Source organism: Agelaius tricolor, unplaced genomic scaffold (genome assembly GCF_023055355.1).
Source record: "Agelaius tricolor isolate 1412-34295 unplaced genomic scaffold, bAgeTri1.0.p SCAF_25, whole genome shotgun sequence".
NCBI classification, from domain to species: Eukaryota; Metazoa; Chordata; class Aves; order Passeriformes; family Icteridae; genus Agelaius; species Agelaius tricolor.
In genome coordinates this window covers 7,311,408-7,328,411 of record NW_027269285.1, presented here as the reverse complement: position 1 = coordinate 7,328,411, position 17,004 = coordinate 7,311,408, and the positions used below count along the sequence as shown (strand labels likewise).

The following is a 17,004-nucleotide window of genomic DNA, read 5'->3' as shown; positions in this document are numbered from 1 at the left end:
AGATGTTCCAGCAGCCCAGGGTTGTGGGTGACAGAGCTGTGCCCACAGCTGTCAGCTCCAGCTGCAGGCAGGCCTGGAGACCCTGAGTTTAGGTTACAATGCATTATAGACTTTTCTTTTGGTTACAATGCATTCTAGACTTTTCTTTTGGTTACAATGCATTATAGACTCTTCTTAGCTGAGCATCTTAATGCAGTAGAACCAATCTGTACCTTTACTATTATCTACAGCCGATCATAACTGCTGTAATCACCATATTCATGTTACTGTTCTCCAATCACTAAAACTTGGTACATTACAGTTTAAGCTAGAAGCTGTGTTTCAGTTTTCTTGCAGTGGAAAATTCTGAGACCTTTTTTCTACTGGCAACTTTGCTGACTTGTTTGCCTGTGCTCTCTTTCTGCTTGGTCAAAACATCTTCTTGTTTGGGGTGGGTTTATCCTTTGCTCTAAGTCATAAAAACCCTTTCTAACTCACACACCCTTTGCCTCCTTGGTTATCCAGCAAGACTGGCTCAGCAATTCTTTTCTTCTATATCAAAACTTGCTTCCATCTCTATTCCTTCATCAGACTCTAAATTTAAAAATCTTCCTGCTAAGCACACATATCTGTGAGACTTTCTTGTCAAACTTTCATCCTTCCCAACAGGAAGTGGTGTGGGTGAGTTAAGTCATGCACAGCCAGGCCCTTGGATCACTGAGTTTTGTCCTCTGGGAGCATTAGCACCATCAGGCTTTGAGTGTTTGCATGCAGATAACGCTGAAACCCCCAGGCACACAGCTCCCAAACGCTGCTTTTCACACCTCTCACCTCGAGGGTGAGGAGCAGCCCCGCTCTCCATCCTCAGGTGGGATTTATGGGCTGAGTGTGAGTTAAAACACCCCAGCAAAGCCTGTCCCCAGCAGTTGTGGGGAGTGGAGGTGTGCAGTGCTGGCTGTCAGCAGGGCTGAGGCAGAGCAGACATCCCTGCAGCCAGCCCTGGGAAAGGCAGCCAGTTAAAATAACAGTTTATCCTGCCTGCTGTCTTGTGGGATGGTGGAAGGATCCCAGAGCAGCCCTGCCTGGGCTCCTGCTTTGTGTCACAGGACAGGAGCTGCTCTCCCAGCTGGGGTTGTTTCAGGGTTTTCTTGCCCTTTTCACTGCTACTTTACTGCCTGTCAGCAGAGTCCAAAGGAATTGGATGCATCCCTTATTTTGCACATTCATTTCCCCTTCCCTGCATAAGGGAAAAGATATTAAAGGCAGGGAAGAAAAAGTGATTACAACATAGAAATATAGCTTGAATTAAGTTATTCAGAGCAGAAAGCTGAGCCTGGACGTGATGCTCATCATTATTCTCCCAGAGGGCATCATGCTCTTCCCACATCATTTGGGGGCAGAAGGGTTTCCCATGAGGGAAATCTGATTTTATCCCAGGGAAGCTCCTGAAATGGTGAGGGAAAATGGAATTTCAGGATGTTTGCTGTTGTGGATTGTACACTGGAATGTGCACCAGGGGTTGCTTTGTCACATGTTGGCCTCTGAGATGTCACCTTGTTCCTCACTTCCCCCAAAGCAGAGTGGCATCAGTGCAGGATGGAGAAACACCAGCTGTGCAGGGATGTGCTCCAGGGCTTTTTTTGCTCCTGTTACAGCAGGAAAAGCTCAAACATTTCCCTGAAGCTCCCCCAGTGCCAGCCTGTCCTGGTGTGTGTTTGCTGTGGCCAGGAGAGCGGGGCTGTCACAGACATCTTTTGTGGAAAATCCTTTCTTTAGGATTTTTCCTCCTGAGAAGCTGAGAGGCCTCAGGAACAAAATGTAACCAATGGTTATCTGCTGCTGTGGAATGTAACAGGTGCATCTGGGATTGGCCCATGTTGGTTGTTTGTAATTAATGGCCAATCATGATCAGCTGGCTCAGATTCTCTGTCTGAGACAGAAGCTTTTGTATAATTCCTTCTTATTCTATTCTTAGCTTAGCCAGCCTTCTGATGAAATCCTTTCTTCTATTCTTTTAGTGTAGTTTTAATAGAATATATATCATAAAATAATAAATCAGCCTTGTGAAACAGGGAGTCAGATCCTCATCTCTTCCCTCACCCTGAGGCCCCTGTGAAGTGAACACCCTCACAGGGGCTGTCCCAGAGCCCTGGGCAGTGCCTGTGCTGTGCTCCTGGGTGGCACCACTGTTTATTTACCTTTTCATCACCTGGCTGCCGTGCCCTGCCATGCTGCAGGCGCCAGCTGTGGGCTGCCTGCCCTGTTTGAGTTGGCAGGAGCTGGAGATTCACCTCCTGCTGGAGCAGCCCGACGCCAGCCCCACGGCTCTCAGGGTGCCCGGGCTCCTTGCACGCCCTTGGAGCATCTTGTGTGGATATTTTGCAGCCTGGTATGGGCCAAACATCACCACAGATGTGGTGGCACAGCAAGGAGAGATGTCATGATGTGACAAGCTCAGAGCAAGTTGCAAATGCTCAGCATCCCTGGAGCTGTGGATGTGTCCCTGCAAGGCAAAGCCCTCAGAGGTGGTGGTGGTGCCTTAACCCAGAGGGGACAGTGCTCTTTTGCTGGAGGGAATGGCCCTGTGACAGCTGAATTTGCTTAATTTGACTGAATTTGCTTATTTTTGGGGCAGTGGATCCCCCAGCCAGGAGGGTTCTGGGCTTTTGCAAAGTGCAGGGCAGGGCTGGAGCAGGGGTGAACGCTGGGGAATGACAGGAACAGCAAAGCAGTGGTGTTTGCCATGGGAGGGGGGTTGCATCTTGTTTATTTGATCTTTCTGGTGCCTTTTGAAGCAGCCCTGAATGAGTGGCTGTTGCTGGTGTGAGCAAACCTCACCTGGCACACAGGAAGAAGCAGCTGTGAGGGGATATCTCCACTTTCCTGGCTCTGCTCTCCAAAGCTGCCATGCAGGAGAGCAGGAGCAGAGGAGCCACAGATGTGCCCACAAGCTGCAGGTCCTGTGGTGGGGCTGCTCAGCTGGAGAGGCATTTATGGTGCATGTGGGTGACCCATTTTGGGATTCTCTGAGCCACCATTGCCCCTTCCCACCCTTGGTGGTGTCATTGCATTTGTGTTCTGGCTGGGAGCTCCTGCCCAGGGCTGGGTTTCTGTGCTGAGCCACCCTTCAAAAGGGTTATTGGGGGGGTTAAAGGGGCTATTCAGGTGCCAGCCAGGAGTTTCCATGTCAGCCTGTTTGCACTCACCATGTTGTCCCAAGGGAATGATAGATTTGGGATTTTCCTGGTCCCCTGCCTGTGGTGGGTTTCCCTGCAGGATGGGACATGGCAGCACTGCTGGTGCCATGGGGCTGACTCACACAGAACTTGGGGCTTGGGGAGTACCAAACCCTCTTATTTCTAGTAAGACTTTGGATGTGTCAGGAAGAAGCTCCAGCCCCAAATTTTCCTGTTTTCCAGTGTGTTTTTATCAGTTCACACCCAAAAATATGGGCTTATTGTGACTTTCAGCCCTTTTTCTCTGGGTGTTTGGTGCTGAGCTGCCACTTGAAGAGTGCAGGAAGGAGTCACTGGCAGCAGGAGCTGCCTGTATCAAACTGGGGGGTTTGGGAGGTGCCTGCAGCAGCACTGCTGTGTTTGAGCTCTGGTGACAGGAGGCAGTGTCACTGTGCCACCACAGGCTTTCAGCTGCCTGCCCCTGTGTGCGTTTCCTGAGTTCACAGAAACCCCTTTTGGTGAACTTTCATCAAGATCTCATGCAAAGCCCCAGCCCTGTGAAGGTGCTGCTGCCACTCTTCGTGCAAACTCAGTGTGGGACAGCACTGAGAGCCCTGGGCTGTTCCAGGTGGCTGCTCTGGGTGGAAAGAACCCCTGAGCTGAGCCAGGACCTGGGGGAGCCCCAGCTGCCTCCCCCAGGGCACCTGCCTGCCCTCAGTCCTCTTGCACCCCTAAAGTGCAGTCTGGGTGGAAATAGCAGCAGCAGATCTCTTCTGCTTTTAATTCTGGAGGCTCTCTGGGCTGGGGAGAGGAAGCTGGGGGTGGAGAGGAGCTGGCTGTGAGAGGGCAGGAGCCACTTTGCTCTGACACGCTCTGGAGAGTGACTTGAAATGCTAAAGGTGCTCCAAGATTAATTTTTTTTTTTGCTATAAAAATAATTATAAGCATTGTGTGCTGCTCTGTGTCTCACAGTGGCAGGGATCAGAGCAGCCTGACCCAGGGGAATGTGGGTTTAGAACAGCTCATGGTGGCTGTCTGTGAGGACTGAGGACCTGGTACAGTTTGAAGCATGGGCACATTCAGGGTTCTTGTTTTCACTGGTTGGTTTAGTGAAGGTAGGTTTGGTTTGGGGTTTTTTTTTCATTCCTCTGAATGAAAATAGGTGATGGAAAACAGATGAGCGGGTTTCACTTCCTGCTTTCACTTGGGGCTCCAGGCTGGGGGTGTTTGCAGACAGCCACAGTGCTGGGGCATCAGTGTCTGCCTCAGGCTGGTTCCTCTTGGACTCATCTGGTCCCTTATTCCCTCCAGAAACACAAGGAGTTGGAGAAACATCTTGTTTTATCATAGAATTAAGTTAACCTCCAAGTTCATTGAGTCTAACTGTTAACCCAGAGCTGTCAGGGGTTTCTTGTCAGCTCCATGGGGTGCAGAAGAGCCCTGAGAGATCTGGGGAGAAGAGGAGGCTCTGGGGACACCTCAGAGCCCTTGCAGTGCCTAAAAGGGCCACAAGAGAGCTGGAGAGGGGCTTTGGATAAGGGATGGAGTGACAGGATAAGGGAAATGGCTTCCCACTGACAGAGAGTATGGTCAGATGGGACATGGGAAGGAATTCTTCGCTGTGAGGATGAGGAGGGCCTGGCACAGGTTACCCTGAAAAGCTGTGGCTGGAAGCATCCCTGGAAGTGTCCAAGACCAGGCTGGACAGGGCTTGGAGCAACCTGGTCAAGTGGAAGGTGTCCCTGCCATGGCAGGGGGTGGAACAAGGTGAATTTTAAGGTCCCTTTCAACCCAAACCACTCTGGAATTCTGATGGGGGCAAGTGGAGACAAGCACCCATGAGCCCCCAAAATCAGGGGAGTGCCTCCTGAGCCCTCCCTGGGTGAGGACCTCACAGTCCTGGGCCCAGCCTTGCCCACAGCAGGGCCAGCTCCCCCCTTGCTGCCCAGGAGCAGGAGGATTCCCTTGGAGGGAACCAGGGTTTGAGCACTGATGCCTTTTGAGACCTAAAAACAGAGGCCAGACAAAATTAGGAGAATAAAAAGCAGTTTATTTGTATTTATTGAAGGGCCTTCAGGTACATTTAGGGCAGATGAGGCCCTCCAGGGGCTACACCCAAAATGGACAGCGGGTCACAGGTTTTCATATTTTTATAAATTTGGTCCATTTGCATATTGGGTGTTAATCTTGCAATTACAGCTTCAGGTAATTAAGTAATTTATCCCAGGTTTGCTCCCCCCAAATCACTTTTGTTCCCATCTCTTGGGGCCTGAGGCAGTGAGGGAATCCTTGATTCCCAGGCCTAGAGAGGAATTGCTTTGTCTGACCAAAATGGGAAAGCTGTCGCTAACACTCTATATGGAGTTTGGACTAAACACTAAAGAATTGCAGGAGTAGAAATATTTTGAAAATATAAATGCTCAAATCTTAGGGAATCACTTTGTCCAGTGGTCGTGGGACCCATGGCTGCACACGAAGGTCGCAGTCACCTCCTGGGGATGTGGGAATCCTGGGCAATCTGGGGTGGGTTCTTGGGAGCCCCTGGGTTTCTCTGAGGTTCTGCAGGTGCCTGGGCTTGGGTTTGGCTGGCAGCAATGTGGATGGAAGCTCTGCACCCCCTGGGTGGCTTCAGGAGGACAGCTTGGAGCAGCTGAGCATCGCCCTTGGATTTGTTTCCTAGAGCGCTCCAGGCTGTAAAGTACAACAGATTAATAGGAAATATGGTCTGAAAGTTACAGTCCCCAGTGGGGCTGTATTGGGTTTCTGGCAGGGCATTTTATGGGATGGTTGCACTTCTGTGTCTTGGATTTGGAGAGGGCAGCTCCTGAGGAATATTTTTTTAGGCAGGCTGAGGGTAGGAACAAATGCTGCTGGGGCCACTTGCAGCAGGGAAATGAAATTTCCAGGGCTGCTCACTTGGTGTTGGACTGAGAAGTTTGAGGACAAGCTGCCTTGATGTGGGAATTTGTGCAGAAAAATTTGCATTTTGGGATGCTGAGTGAGGCATAAGGGAAGGGATTGCTGGCCTGGGTCCAAATCACTAATGATCTTTTTATTTTTATCATTTGTTGCTGTATTGTGCTCCTTGGGCTGTCGATGAAAACCCACAGAGCTCCCTGCAGAAGAAGGTAAGTCATGGGCTGGAGGTGGCAGTGCATGCCTTGAGTCTGGGTGGAGTGTGCTGGGGACAAGGCAGAGGGAATCTTTGGGGTCTTTTAATCTTGGTTTTAATCTTGGTCTTTTAATCTGAGCCCAGAGAAAGCTGGGCTGACAGTAGAGCTTCCTGTGGTGGTGAGGCTACTTCTGTGAATAGAAACACAGAGGATTTTTAAAACCAGACCCAGTAAAAGCAGGGCAGTGCCAGAAATGGAAGCATTTCATTTTAGAGAGAAGCCCCCACAGTGCTGCATGTCCTCACCAATGCCCCTGGCCAAGGGGCACCAGAGCAGCTCTGAAGCAAGCAGGGATGTGGTTCTGTGGGTCTTAGGGCCTCAGTGGTTTACCTGTCTTCTGGGGATTTTTTTTTTAGCACTGACTGTGCTTGGCTTCATGTTTCCCCACCAGGAAAGTCCCTCTGGGAGCTGGTACTGGAGCAGTTTGAAGACCTTCTCGTCCGCATCCTTTTGATGGCAGCTTTTCTGTCCTTTGTGAGTACCCAGAGCTTGGGGTGGCACCTTCTGGGGCACACAGAGCCCCAGGTGACATGCAAAGAGGAAAGGAGGGCAGGTGCCTGTGGGATGAAGGAGATGCAGCAGCAGAGCAGTGGTTTGTAGGGCATGGTGGCAACATCACTGCATTGCCTAAAGATGGGACTGGAGGATTTTTCAGTGATGCTGATCAAAAAGCACCAAGAGTGATATCAAAGAGCTCCCTGGGCTGCCTTCTGTTTACAGGGGGCTGTTCCAGGCTGATGATTTCAGCCTGGTTTGCTGTGCCCCAGGACTGAACTGTCAGTGCAGTTTTGCCCACAATCTACCTTGGGAGCATCTCTGCATGAGGAGATGTTTCCCACCAAGGTGCTTGAGAACAGCTGGGGTTTTTTTTTGAGTGTAAGTCAGTGTGTTTGGCAGCAGGATGGCAAAGCTGAGACTCCTGTCTCTTCCTTTAGGATGTGACCCATGGGTAGATAAGGGGGAAGGCTGGTCCCTTGTGGGGTTTAATACATTCCCAAAACAACATGCAATGAAGTGAATGCAGGTAAAGCAGGTGTGAAGCCTGTGCCAGAGGTCAGGTCCTTGTGCCAGTGCCTCTGTGACAGAGCAGAGAGGTGCTGCTGTGTTGACACAGTGCAGGTCCATGAGCAGTTAAATGGAGTGGAAACATTTGTGTGTGTGCTTCATCTGTACAATGGTATGAGGCCTTTTGGGGTGGAGAGGGGGCTCAGGGTGGTGGCAGCCACAGGGTCAGTCCCTGCTCTCAGGGCTGCTCTTACTGCACTGATTATTCAGATTGCTTCACTGACCTCCTGCCCAGGAGGGGCTGCAGTGCTGCCTGGTCTCTCCATTCATCAGCTCATGGCCATGGTGTCCCCACAGGAGCACTGAACACAGAGGAAGAGGCTTTCCTGCTGCAGACACTCATTCAGGCACTGCATGGCTGTTTGCTCCAGCCCCACTTGTTCAGTGCTTCACCTTATCCCAGCAGAGCACGGGAGGCTCCAGCAGTGGGACCTGGCAATTCCACTCTTTGACCAAACCATGTGGGTCTGGCCATCTCCAGGCTGTTCCCTCTCCAGAAAATAACCACCTGTGGTTTGGCTCTTTTTCCATCATCCATCTTAAGTTGTTGCTGCTCTGGTTTGAACCACATTGTGCTCCTTTTTTTCTCGTGCCACCAGATCCTGGCCTGGTTTGAAGAAGGGGAGGAGACCACGACGGCGTTTGTGGAGCCCATTGTCATCATCATGATCCTGATTGCCAACGCTGTGGTGGGGGTGTGGCAGGTAAGGCACAGCTGGCCCCCCAGGTCTGCTCCATGAGGCTCAGGGCCTTCATCTAAAGGTCTGGTTGCTTCACGCCCCTGGAAATCAATTTTCCAAATGTTCAGTTTTCATGTTGGCCATGCTTCCCCATGCCCTGCACATATGGCTGCCTCTTGGCTGGTTCTTTCAGTCTTTGGCAATTCGTGCAGGTTGGAGCTTATCTTGCACTTATCCAGGCAAAAACTGCTTGTCTCCTGGCCAGGGCCAAATGCATTTTCCAAGGGAAGGTCTTTGCTCTGTCCACCAGAAAGCCACAGTGGCTGCTGCCCCTCACCTCACTGTGTCCCTCAGCCAGTGATGGTTTCAGCCAGTGATGGTTTCAGCCAGTGATGCTCCTCTTTTCTGCCTATTCGTTATAAGGCCATTTATTTATCTGCAGCTTGATCTGAGGTGAGGTTGCTGGATGGGGAAAAATGCATTTGGTTGGGACACACTGCTTCTCAAACCAAGAATGAGATGATCAACCCCAAAGGTCCAGGCAATGTCCAGGACCTGGGGTGGTTTAAACCAGCAGGAACCATTTTGCAGAGAGAGGCTGAAGGTGCTTGTCCCATGCGTGGTGTGAATGGATTCCAAAGCCAGGGCTGGGGCTGGGTTTTCCTGCCTTTGCAGTGGGTGGGGAAGGAGCCTGCTGGCACCATCAGCTCTGCTCCTCTCTGCTCACAGGAGAGAAATGCTGAGAGTGCCATCGAGGCGCTGAAGGAGTACGAGCCCGAGATGGGGAAGGTGATCCGCGCCGACCGCAGCGGCGTGCAGCGCATCCGCGCCCGCGACATCGTCCCCGGCGACATCGTGGAGGTGGCAGGTGGGTGCCACCACCCCAGGGCTGGGGCTGGATGGGGAGGTGGGACTGGCCAGGGGATCCCCAAAGCTGAGGCTCTTCAGCCCACCAAGGCTTTGCCTGAGCATCAGGCAGCAGAGAACAGCAGAGAAGAGAAAAAAAAATGTCGATTTCTGACGCGGGTTTTGGGACTCGGGAGGGTTTCTCTTTTTTTCTGGAAGAACAAGGAGAACTTTTAATTTTCCACTGAGATTCCCTGTTTCTGGAAGCTGCTCTCCCACACACATCCCTGGATAGGGCACGGGTGCTGCTGCAGGCCCCTGTGTGGGGAGGTCTCCTTGGGAGCTGAGGCTGCTCATCCAGACAGGGTGACAGGCAGAAGGGATGAGCTGCAGGGTGATTTTGCCTCTGGGTGGGTTGTACCCCCCAGCCCTTCTGTTGGAGCTGTGCATTCAGCAGAGCTTGCCTGGGGGTCTGCTGCCTGCCCCAGCAGAGCTGAGGAGGATTCATTCCAATTATTCTGTTTTATTTGTTCCTAAAATGATGCCATAAACCCCCAGAGCCACAAAACTAATCCTCTCCTTTCCTCCTCGTGGCCCTGCTGGTGGAAACATGCTGCAATCCCTTCCTTGCCCAGCCAGCTTGCTGTTATTTATGTCTTCAAGTTGGGCTTCAGCTGGAAGATGAATAAAAAAATTGTGGAGGGAGGATCAAGCAAGCCAGATCCTCAGCTGGGTGAGCTGGCAGCACTCCCAAACCAGCTCTGACAATGCAGTCCAGCTGCTGACCTGGTCTTTAATTAAATTAATGAATTATTAATACAATTCTGCCATCTTTCCCCAAATCAAGTGCATACTGCCTGCCCATCAGCAGCCCAATATTACTTTTTAATGGCACAATCAGCATTACAACTGGAATGGAAAGAGCTGTGCTCTCTGGAGGGCTTTTGCAAATTATTAGCAAATTGTGGGTTTAGGAGGTTATGGAAAGTGGTGAGGGTGCTGTCAGGTGCCTGATAGGAGAGCACACAAGGAGGAAAAACTTTGAACCTGCCAGGGACATCCAGGTGATGCCCTGGATGTGTGACAGCACAGGCAGGAGGGGCTGGCTGCTGTTTGCATGTGCAAATGCAATGAGTTTGGCAGCAGGGAGCAGGAAACCTGTTAGGCTGAGACAAGGAGGGGGTGGCTGGAACTTGGCAGGCTGCTCAAACCCAGCTGAGTTTTGCCCTTTTGTGACAAGGCCATGGAGGTGAGTCCTGGTGCAGGCAGCTTTTGCCTTTCCCAAAAAGGGCAGGCAGAGCATCCCTTTGGGAGCACCAGAGGTTGCTGTGACCCCTGTGGTGCTCAGGCAGTTCCAGTGACCACAGCCAGGCAGTGTCCCCCTGTTTTCCCCTCTTTCTCTGGGGAGATTTGTGGTGCTGGGGGGGTCAGCACATGGTCAGTACCTGGCTAATGGCCAGGCCAGGTCTGTCCTGTGGGATAAGAATCACAGAATGATGGGGTTGGAAGAGACCTCCAAGATCATCGAGTCCAACCTATGCCCCAACACCTCAACCAGACTGTAGCACCCAGTGCCATGTCCAGGCTTTCTTTAAACACATCCAGAGATGGTGATTCCAGCACCTCCCTGGGCAGAGCATTCCAGTACTTTATTATTCTTCTGGTGAAAAATTTCTTCCTAATATCCAACCTGTACCTTTTCTTATATCCAACCTATCCCTTCCCTGAGGTAGCTTGAGACTGTGTCCCCTACAGAAGGCACTGTGCACCCTGGAGCAAGAGCCACCAGGGCTCTCTCTGCCCCCAGATGTTGCAGGAGTTTTCCTCTGCAGGTTTAGCTCCTGTTTGCAAGTCCTCCTGCCTTTCCCAGGGGGAGAGGAGCTCTTTGCTCCCTCTGGGATGCTCCAGCCCCCTTGGACAGATGCAGAGTCTGAGTCTGTGCATGATGTTTTGGGGAGGTCTGTGCTGGCACCCCCAGACAGGTGTGACAGGGAGCAGGGGGGGTCTGGCAGATGCTGCTGCTGCATCCTGGAGCGTTGGGATCTGCAGCTGGAATAACTGGCTGGGTGGTGGAGCAGTGCCAGCCCCTCCTGCTGCTCTGGGGGGGTTTATGAGCCCCGGGAGGAAGCACTGGTTAAAGTCTGGGATTTTAGAGCATCGTTAGCAGCCAGGCCAGCAGTGTTGTGTAAGGGATGGGAGGGGCTGGGAGCCAGGGCTCCCCTCAGTATTTCCAAAACTCAGAGCATGCCTGTGTCCAGACGATAAGGGAGCAGGAGGAAGAGCCAAGGGGAAGAAACCCAGCAGGAAAAGCAGCTTAAAATGTTTTTTTTAAGGAAGCACTAGTGCCTTGGAGGGTGGTGTTGGGTGGCAGTGGATGGGGCAGCTTTCACCTGTGCCCACTGTGCCGTGCCAGGAGAGCCAGGGATGGTTGTTTGTCTTGGACACAGAAGATTTTCCACTGTTAGCAGCTTCCAGTCAGCCCACAGCAACCTGAAGCAGGGTTAGACTGGTATTAGGAAGCTCAGATTGCTTCAATCTGGGGATATTCTGGTTTTTTGCAGGAAAGAGGCAAATGGGGGTTCAGGGGGAGTTTGCTGGGAAGAGGAGAGGCAGGGACATGGCAGGGAATGGATGCAGCACAGCAGGCAGGGCACCACCAGGGTTTGGCTGGGGCAGACTTGTAATTACAGACAGACAAAATGAAACTTTTAACAAAGCTGTAAATGCAGAAATGAGGTGTCCCAGTGCAGGACCCTTGGCCAGGGGCTGCACCCCTCATTGCTCCAGGCTGGAGCCCTTGCCCATGGCTGGGCTCAGCTGGGGGTTTGCTGTCCCCATTCCCGGGGTGCTGGCTGCTGCCAGTGCCACCTGACAAGCTGCTGTGCTTGTCCTTGCAGTTGGGGACAAGGTGCCAGCAGACATCAGGATCATCGAGATCCGCTCCACCACCCTGCGGGTCGACCAGTCCATCCTCACAGGTGAGTGTGGGCCTGTGGGCAGCAACAGCTTCCTCCTGCTGCCTTCTGGAGGCCAGCCTTGCAACTCATGCTGGGATAAGTGCTTTGCTGGGGTGGCAGAGCAAGATTTAGATGATGCTTGAACCCTCCCAGGTCTTCAAAGCCACAGCACAGGTGAGATGTGTCTGGTGCTTGGGTGTCCTTCCTGCAGAGCACAAAGCCTGGGGCTTTCCTGTGTGACTTGTGGGGCTGGACATCCCCATGGTGGATGTTTGGATGGTTTGGTGGCAAAGTGCTGCTCTAGAGCACTGTGTGATGCAGGCTTGGAACAGGGATGAGCTGAGGCTGGAGAGGGAGCATGGGTGGTCCATCTGTCCCCTCTTGTCTTGGCAGGGGAGTCGGTGTCGGTGATCAAACATGCTGACCCCATCCCTGATCCCCGGGCTGTCAACCAGGACAAGAAGAACATGCTGTTCTCTGTAAGTCCCTTACACCTGACCCCACCTCTCCTGTGGTTTTCCAAAGTGCAGAGGCTGGTGGGTGTGGGAGATCTCTGAGCAGAGAAAGGGAGTGCATGCATAAGACCTGAATCCATAAAAAGAGCCCCAAATCCATAAAAATAAGAACCTGCTTCATTTGGATTCCATCTGGGCTGTGGCACATGGGGCCTTTAAATACCTTGGGCAATCTCAGAGCACTTTTTCCATCAAGCAGGATGCATTATGGATGGGGAAGAGGTCTGTGGTGAGCCTGGAGCTATTGCAAATTTGGGTTTCCTCCCTTCTCATGTTCTTCTCAGGCAGAAGCCAAGTCCTCGAGGGGTTACAGCTCTCAGGAAGGGCTCTCCTGCTCCTTAGGGGTGGGTTTATATAAAAACCCCAAGGTGTCCCATTTTCCCCTTAACCAAAGGGGGAAAAAGAGCAACCCATTTCCCTTTCACAATGAGCAACCCATTTCCCTTTCACAAAGAGCAACCCATTTCCCTTTCACAAAGACCAACCCATTTCCCTCCTCAAACCAAGAGTTTTCATGCCCACATATCCACTCTGCTCTCTTCCTGCCCTCCAGGGCACCAACATTGCAGCTGGGAAGGCCGTAGGGATCGTCATCGCCACGGGGGTGTACACCGAGATCGGGAAGATCCGAAACCAGATGGTGGAGACCGAGCCGGAGAAGACGCCCTTGCAGCAGAAGCTGGATGAGTTCAGCCAGCAGCTCTCCAAAGTGATTTTCCTGGTGTGCATCGCCGTGTGGGTCATCAACATCAGCCACTTCAGCGACCCCGTGCACGGCGGCTCCTGGTTCCGCGGCGCCATCTACTACTTCAAGATTTCGGTGGCGCTGGCGGTGGCCGCCATCCCCGAGGGCCTCCCTGCCGTCATCACCACCTGCCTGGCGCTGGGGACGCGCAGGATGGCCAGGAAGAACGCCATCGTCAGGAGCCTGCCCTCCGTGGAGACCCTGGGCTGCACCTCGGTCATCTGCTCCGACAAGACGGGCACGCTGACCACCAACCAGATGTCCGTGTGCAGGGTGAGAGCCCAGGGCAGGGGAGAGCCTGGAGTGGGGGCTTTGACTCTTTTCTAGCCAGGAGATGGGATAACTGAGAGGTGTTGACCGGCACCCTCAGCACCAACCAGATGTCCGTGTGCAGGGTGAGAGCTGGGCCCGAGGAGGGGCAGGGGAGAGGCTGGAGTGTGGGGTTAAACCCTTTTCTGGATCAGAGATGGGATAACTGAGAGGTGGTGACCGGCATCCTCAGCACCAACCAAATGTCCATGTGCAGGGTGAGTCAGGCTTGGGGCAGGAGGGGCAGGGGAGAGGCTGGAGTGTGGGGTGAAGCCATTTTCTGGATCAGAGATGGGGAAACTGAGAGGTGGTGACCGGCATCCTCAGCACCAACCAAATGTCTGTGTGCAGGGTGAGATCCCAGGGCAGGGGAGAGCCTGGAGTGGGGGCTTTGACTCTTTTCTAGCCAGGAGATGGGATAACTGAGAGGTGTTGACCAGCACCCTCAGCACCAACCAGATGTCTGTGTGCAGGGTGAGAGCTGGGCCCGAGGAGGGGCAGGGGAGAGGCTGGAGTGTGGGGTTAAGCCCTTTTCTGGATCAGAAATGGGGGAACTGAGAGGTGGTGACTGGCACCCTCACCACCACCCAGATGTCTGTGTGCCAGGTGAGAGTCAGGCTTGGGGCAGGAGGGGCAGGGGAGAGGCTGGAGTGTGGGGTGAAGCCATTTTCTGGATCAGAGATGAGGAAACTGAGAGGGGTTGAATTTGCAGACAAATTCAACGTGGGGAGAGATGAGAATCTTGTGTGCTGCTAAAAGTGAGTTTCCTAATTACACCCAAGCCAAGAGAAGCCCTGATCCCTTCTGACCCCTGGAGACCCTCAGGGCTTCCTATAAACCCTCAGGGCTTCCTATAAATCCTCAGGGCTTCCTATAAACCCTCAGGGCTTCCTATAGACCCTCAAGGCTTCCTATAAACCCTCAGGGCTTCCTATAGACCCTCAAGGCTTCCTATAAATCCTCAGGGCTTCCTATAGACCCTCAAGGCTTCCTATAAACCCTCAGGGCTTCCTATAGACCCTCCTCCCTGCTCACCCCCACACTGCTACCACCACACAGCTCTGGTGAGGACACAGAGCCCATCAGCACAGGATGGGGTGCTCTTAAGGGTGGGAAATGGATTTGTAGAGAGTTTTCAGGGCCTGACAGAAGTCCCACACAGTGTGCATCTGTGTGCAAACCTTGAGATGAGAAATGCTGACTTAGAAATGCCATGGAATAGGAGAGATGTTGTTGAGAGAGAAATGGAGGAAGAAAGAAGTTTCAAAGGATGGTCTTGCAAATAAGACTGGATATTTTGGAGAAATAGAACTATGAAAGGTGCATTGTGGTAGCACCCACGAGGGGTTGTTTTAGATGATTGGCTTTAAGGCATTTAGAGCATGGTGTGGCCAAGAAACAATTATAATATATTGTAATTAGGAAATAGATGGCTTCTGATTGTGATGGCGTGAATTATAAAATCTCTATTGTCCCACCCTTCACATGAGACTGAAAATAGAATAAAAGTTTTTAAAACACCTCTCTGTCACAGACATGGGAAGAGATGAGAATCTTGACTCCATGTTTCAGTAGGCTGATTTATTATTTTATGATACATAAAATATATCATAATGATATAATGATAAAATATCATAATGATATATGAATTTATATCATAATGATATATGAATTTTATATCATAATGATATATAATTTATAATCATTTATGAATTTATATAATAATATATCATAATGATATATAAATTTGTATAAATGGTATAAAATAATATGTATGATGATTTATATGATTTATATATAATTTATGATTTTTATATAATTTTAATAAATTAATATATGATTATATTAAATATAAATATATAATATTCATATATATTAAATATATTATTATATTAAAAGAAAGTGATATAATAAAACTATACTAAAGTTGCAGACAACCCTGACATGGGAAGAGATGAGAATCTTGACTCCATGTTTCAGAAGGCTGATTTATTATTTTATGATCTATAAAATAATATATGATTTATATATAATTTATATAAATTAATATATTATTATATTAAAAGAAAATTATATATTAGAACAATACTAAAGAATAGAAGAAAGGATTTCATCAGAAAGCTAGCAAGGAATAGAAAGGAATGGAATGATAATAGAATCTTGTGACTGACCAGAGTATCCAAGCCAGCTGACTGTGATTGGCCATTAATTAGAAACAACCACATGAGCCCAATCCCAGATGCACCTGTTGCATTCCACAGCAGCAGATAACCATTGGTTACATTTTGTTTCTGAGGCCTCTCAGCTTCTCAGGAGAAAAAATCCTAAGGAAAGGATTTTTCATAAAATATGTCTGTGACAGAGAGGTGTTTTAAAAACTTTTATTCTATTTTCAGTCTCATGTGAAGGGTGAGACAATAGAGATTTTATAATTCATGCCATCACAATCAGAAGCCAACTATTTCCTAATTACAATATATTTCAGGAGCCCCTTTCCAGGGAATGTTTCTTCCTGTTGGGATGTGACACTGAGACAGAGCTGATGGCAATCTGCCTCCTCTGCTCTCTTGCTCTTTTCCCCCTGTTTTTAACCCAACCAGTGAGAAATCCTGCACCATGCAAAGTTACAAAACCTGGACCCATGAAAGGCATTCCTGGTGCAGGGAGCCCTGGGCTGGTTTGGGGAAGGGTTTGAAGGCTCCTCACCTACCAGAGAGTTTTGCTCCCACATGGCTGGCCCTGTGGAGAGGTGACTTGGTAGGAAAGCCTGGACCATCTGAGCACTTCTCAGTTCTCCCATTAATCCATGAGTGTCAGGAAAGCTTTTTACATGCCTTTGGCGTGTTGTTTTTATAGGAGAACCTTGGAAAATGTGTTGCTGTGGGGAAAAAAAAAAGGAGCTGGCCAACATCCCTCCTCTGTGACACGCAGATAGTGTGGTGGGAAGCTGTGACAGTGCTGCAAACCAGGCACAGGCTCTGGCCACTGGTCAGCTCAGCACAAACTGCAGATGGATGGAAATGTCTGGTATTCCTGCCCTGTGAATGGTGTAGAACAAGGCAGGGCTGGAACAAAGGAGGGAACCAAACTGCCCATGTCTCACACGAGGAGGGGCTTCCCTCCAGCCCCATTTTCAGAGCCAGTGATGCAGCAAAGCAAGGGCAGGGTGACCCCAGTGCTGAGGGGGTTCAGACCCCACAGCTCAGTGCTCCTGAGCTCTGCCCACTGCAGGAGGAGGAGGAGGAGTGACCCAAACCACTTCCCAGCAGAGGGTCTGCTCTGTGAACTTGGGGAGAAGTGTCCCCATCCCTGCAGTGTGGCACAGTCAGGAGAGGGATGGAGTGGGGCAGTGGCACACAAGGCTTTGGCATCAATTGTTGTCTGCAGAATGAGCTCAGCAACTTTAAAAAACAAACAACAACAAAAAAAAGAGCAATTAAAAAGTCAAAGTATCCTCCAGCCCATCTCCCCTTAATCCTGTACCAATATCTGTTTATTCCCTTGGCTGGATCCTGGCTCCCAGGGCACAGCACTGGGAGAAGGGCTGGCCCCAGGACAG

The 17,004-nt window shown here is 50.7% G+C and overlaps 1 protein-coding gene across 3 annotated transcripts in view; it reads left to right on the top strand.

Annotated features, from left to right (window-relative positions):
• The window catches only part of ATP2A3 (ATPase sarcoplasmic/endoplasmic reticulum Ca2+ transporting 3), a 61,917-nt gene that overhangs the window by 15,448 nt on the left and 29,465 nt on the right, over positions 1-17,004 (top strand). For all 3 annotated transcript variants that reach the window (XM_071447977.1, XM_071447979.1, XM_071447978.1), the window contains exons 2-8: positions 6,266-6,283; positions 6,720-6,802; positions 7,993-8,097; positions 8,803-8,941; positions 11,817-11,897; positions 12,270-12,355; positions 12,945-13,409. In XM_071447977.1, the coding sequence (XP_071304078.1) occupies positions 6,266-6,283; positions 6,720-6,802; positions 7,993-8,097; positions 8,803-8,941; positions 11,817-11,897; positions 12,270-12,355; positions 12,945-13,409 (977 nt within the window). The remainder of the gene's footprint in view (positions 1-6,265; positions 6,284-6,719; positions 6,803-7,992; positions 8,098-8,802; positions 8,942-11,816; positions 11,898-12,269; positions 12,356-12,944; positions 13,410-17,004) is intronic.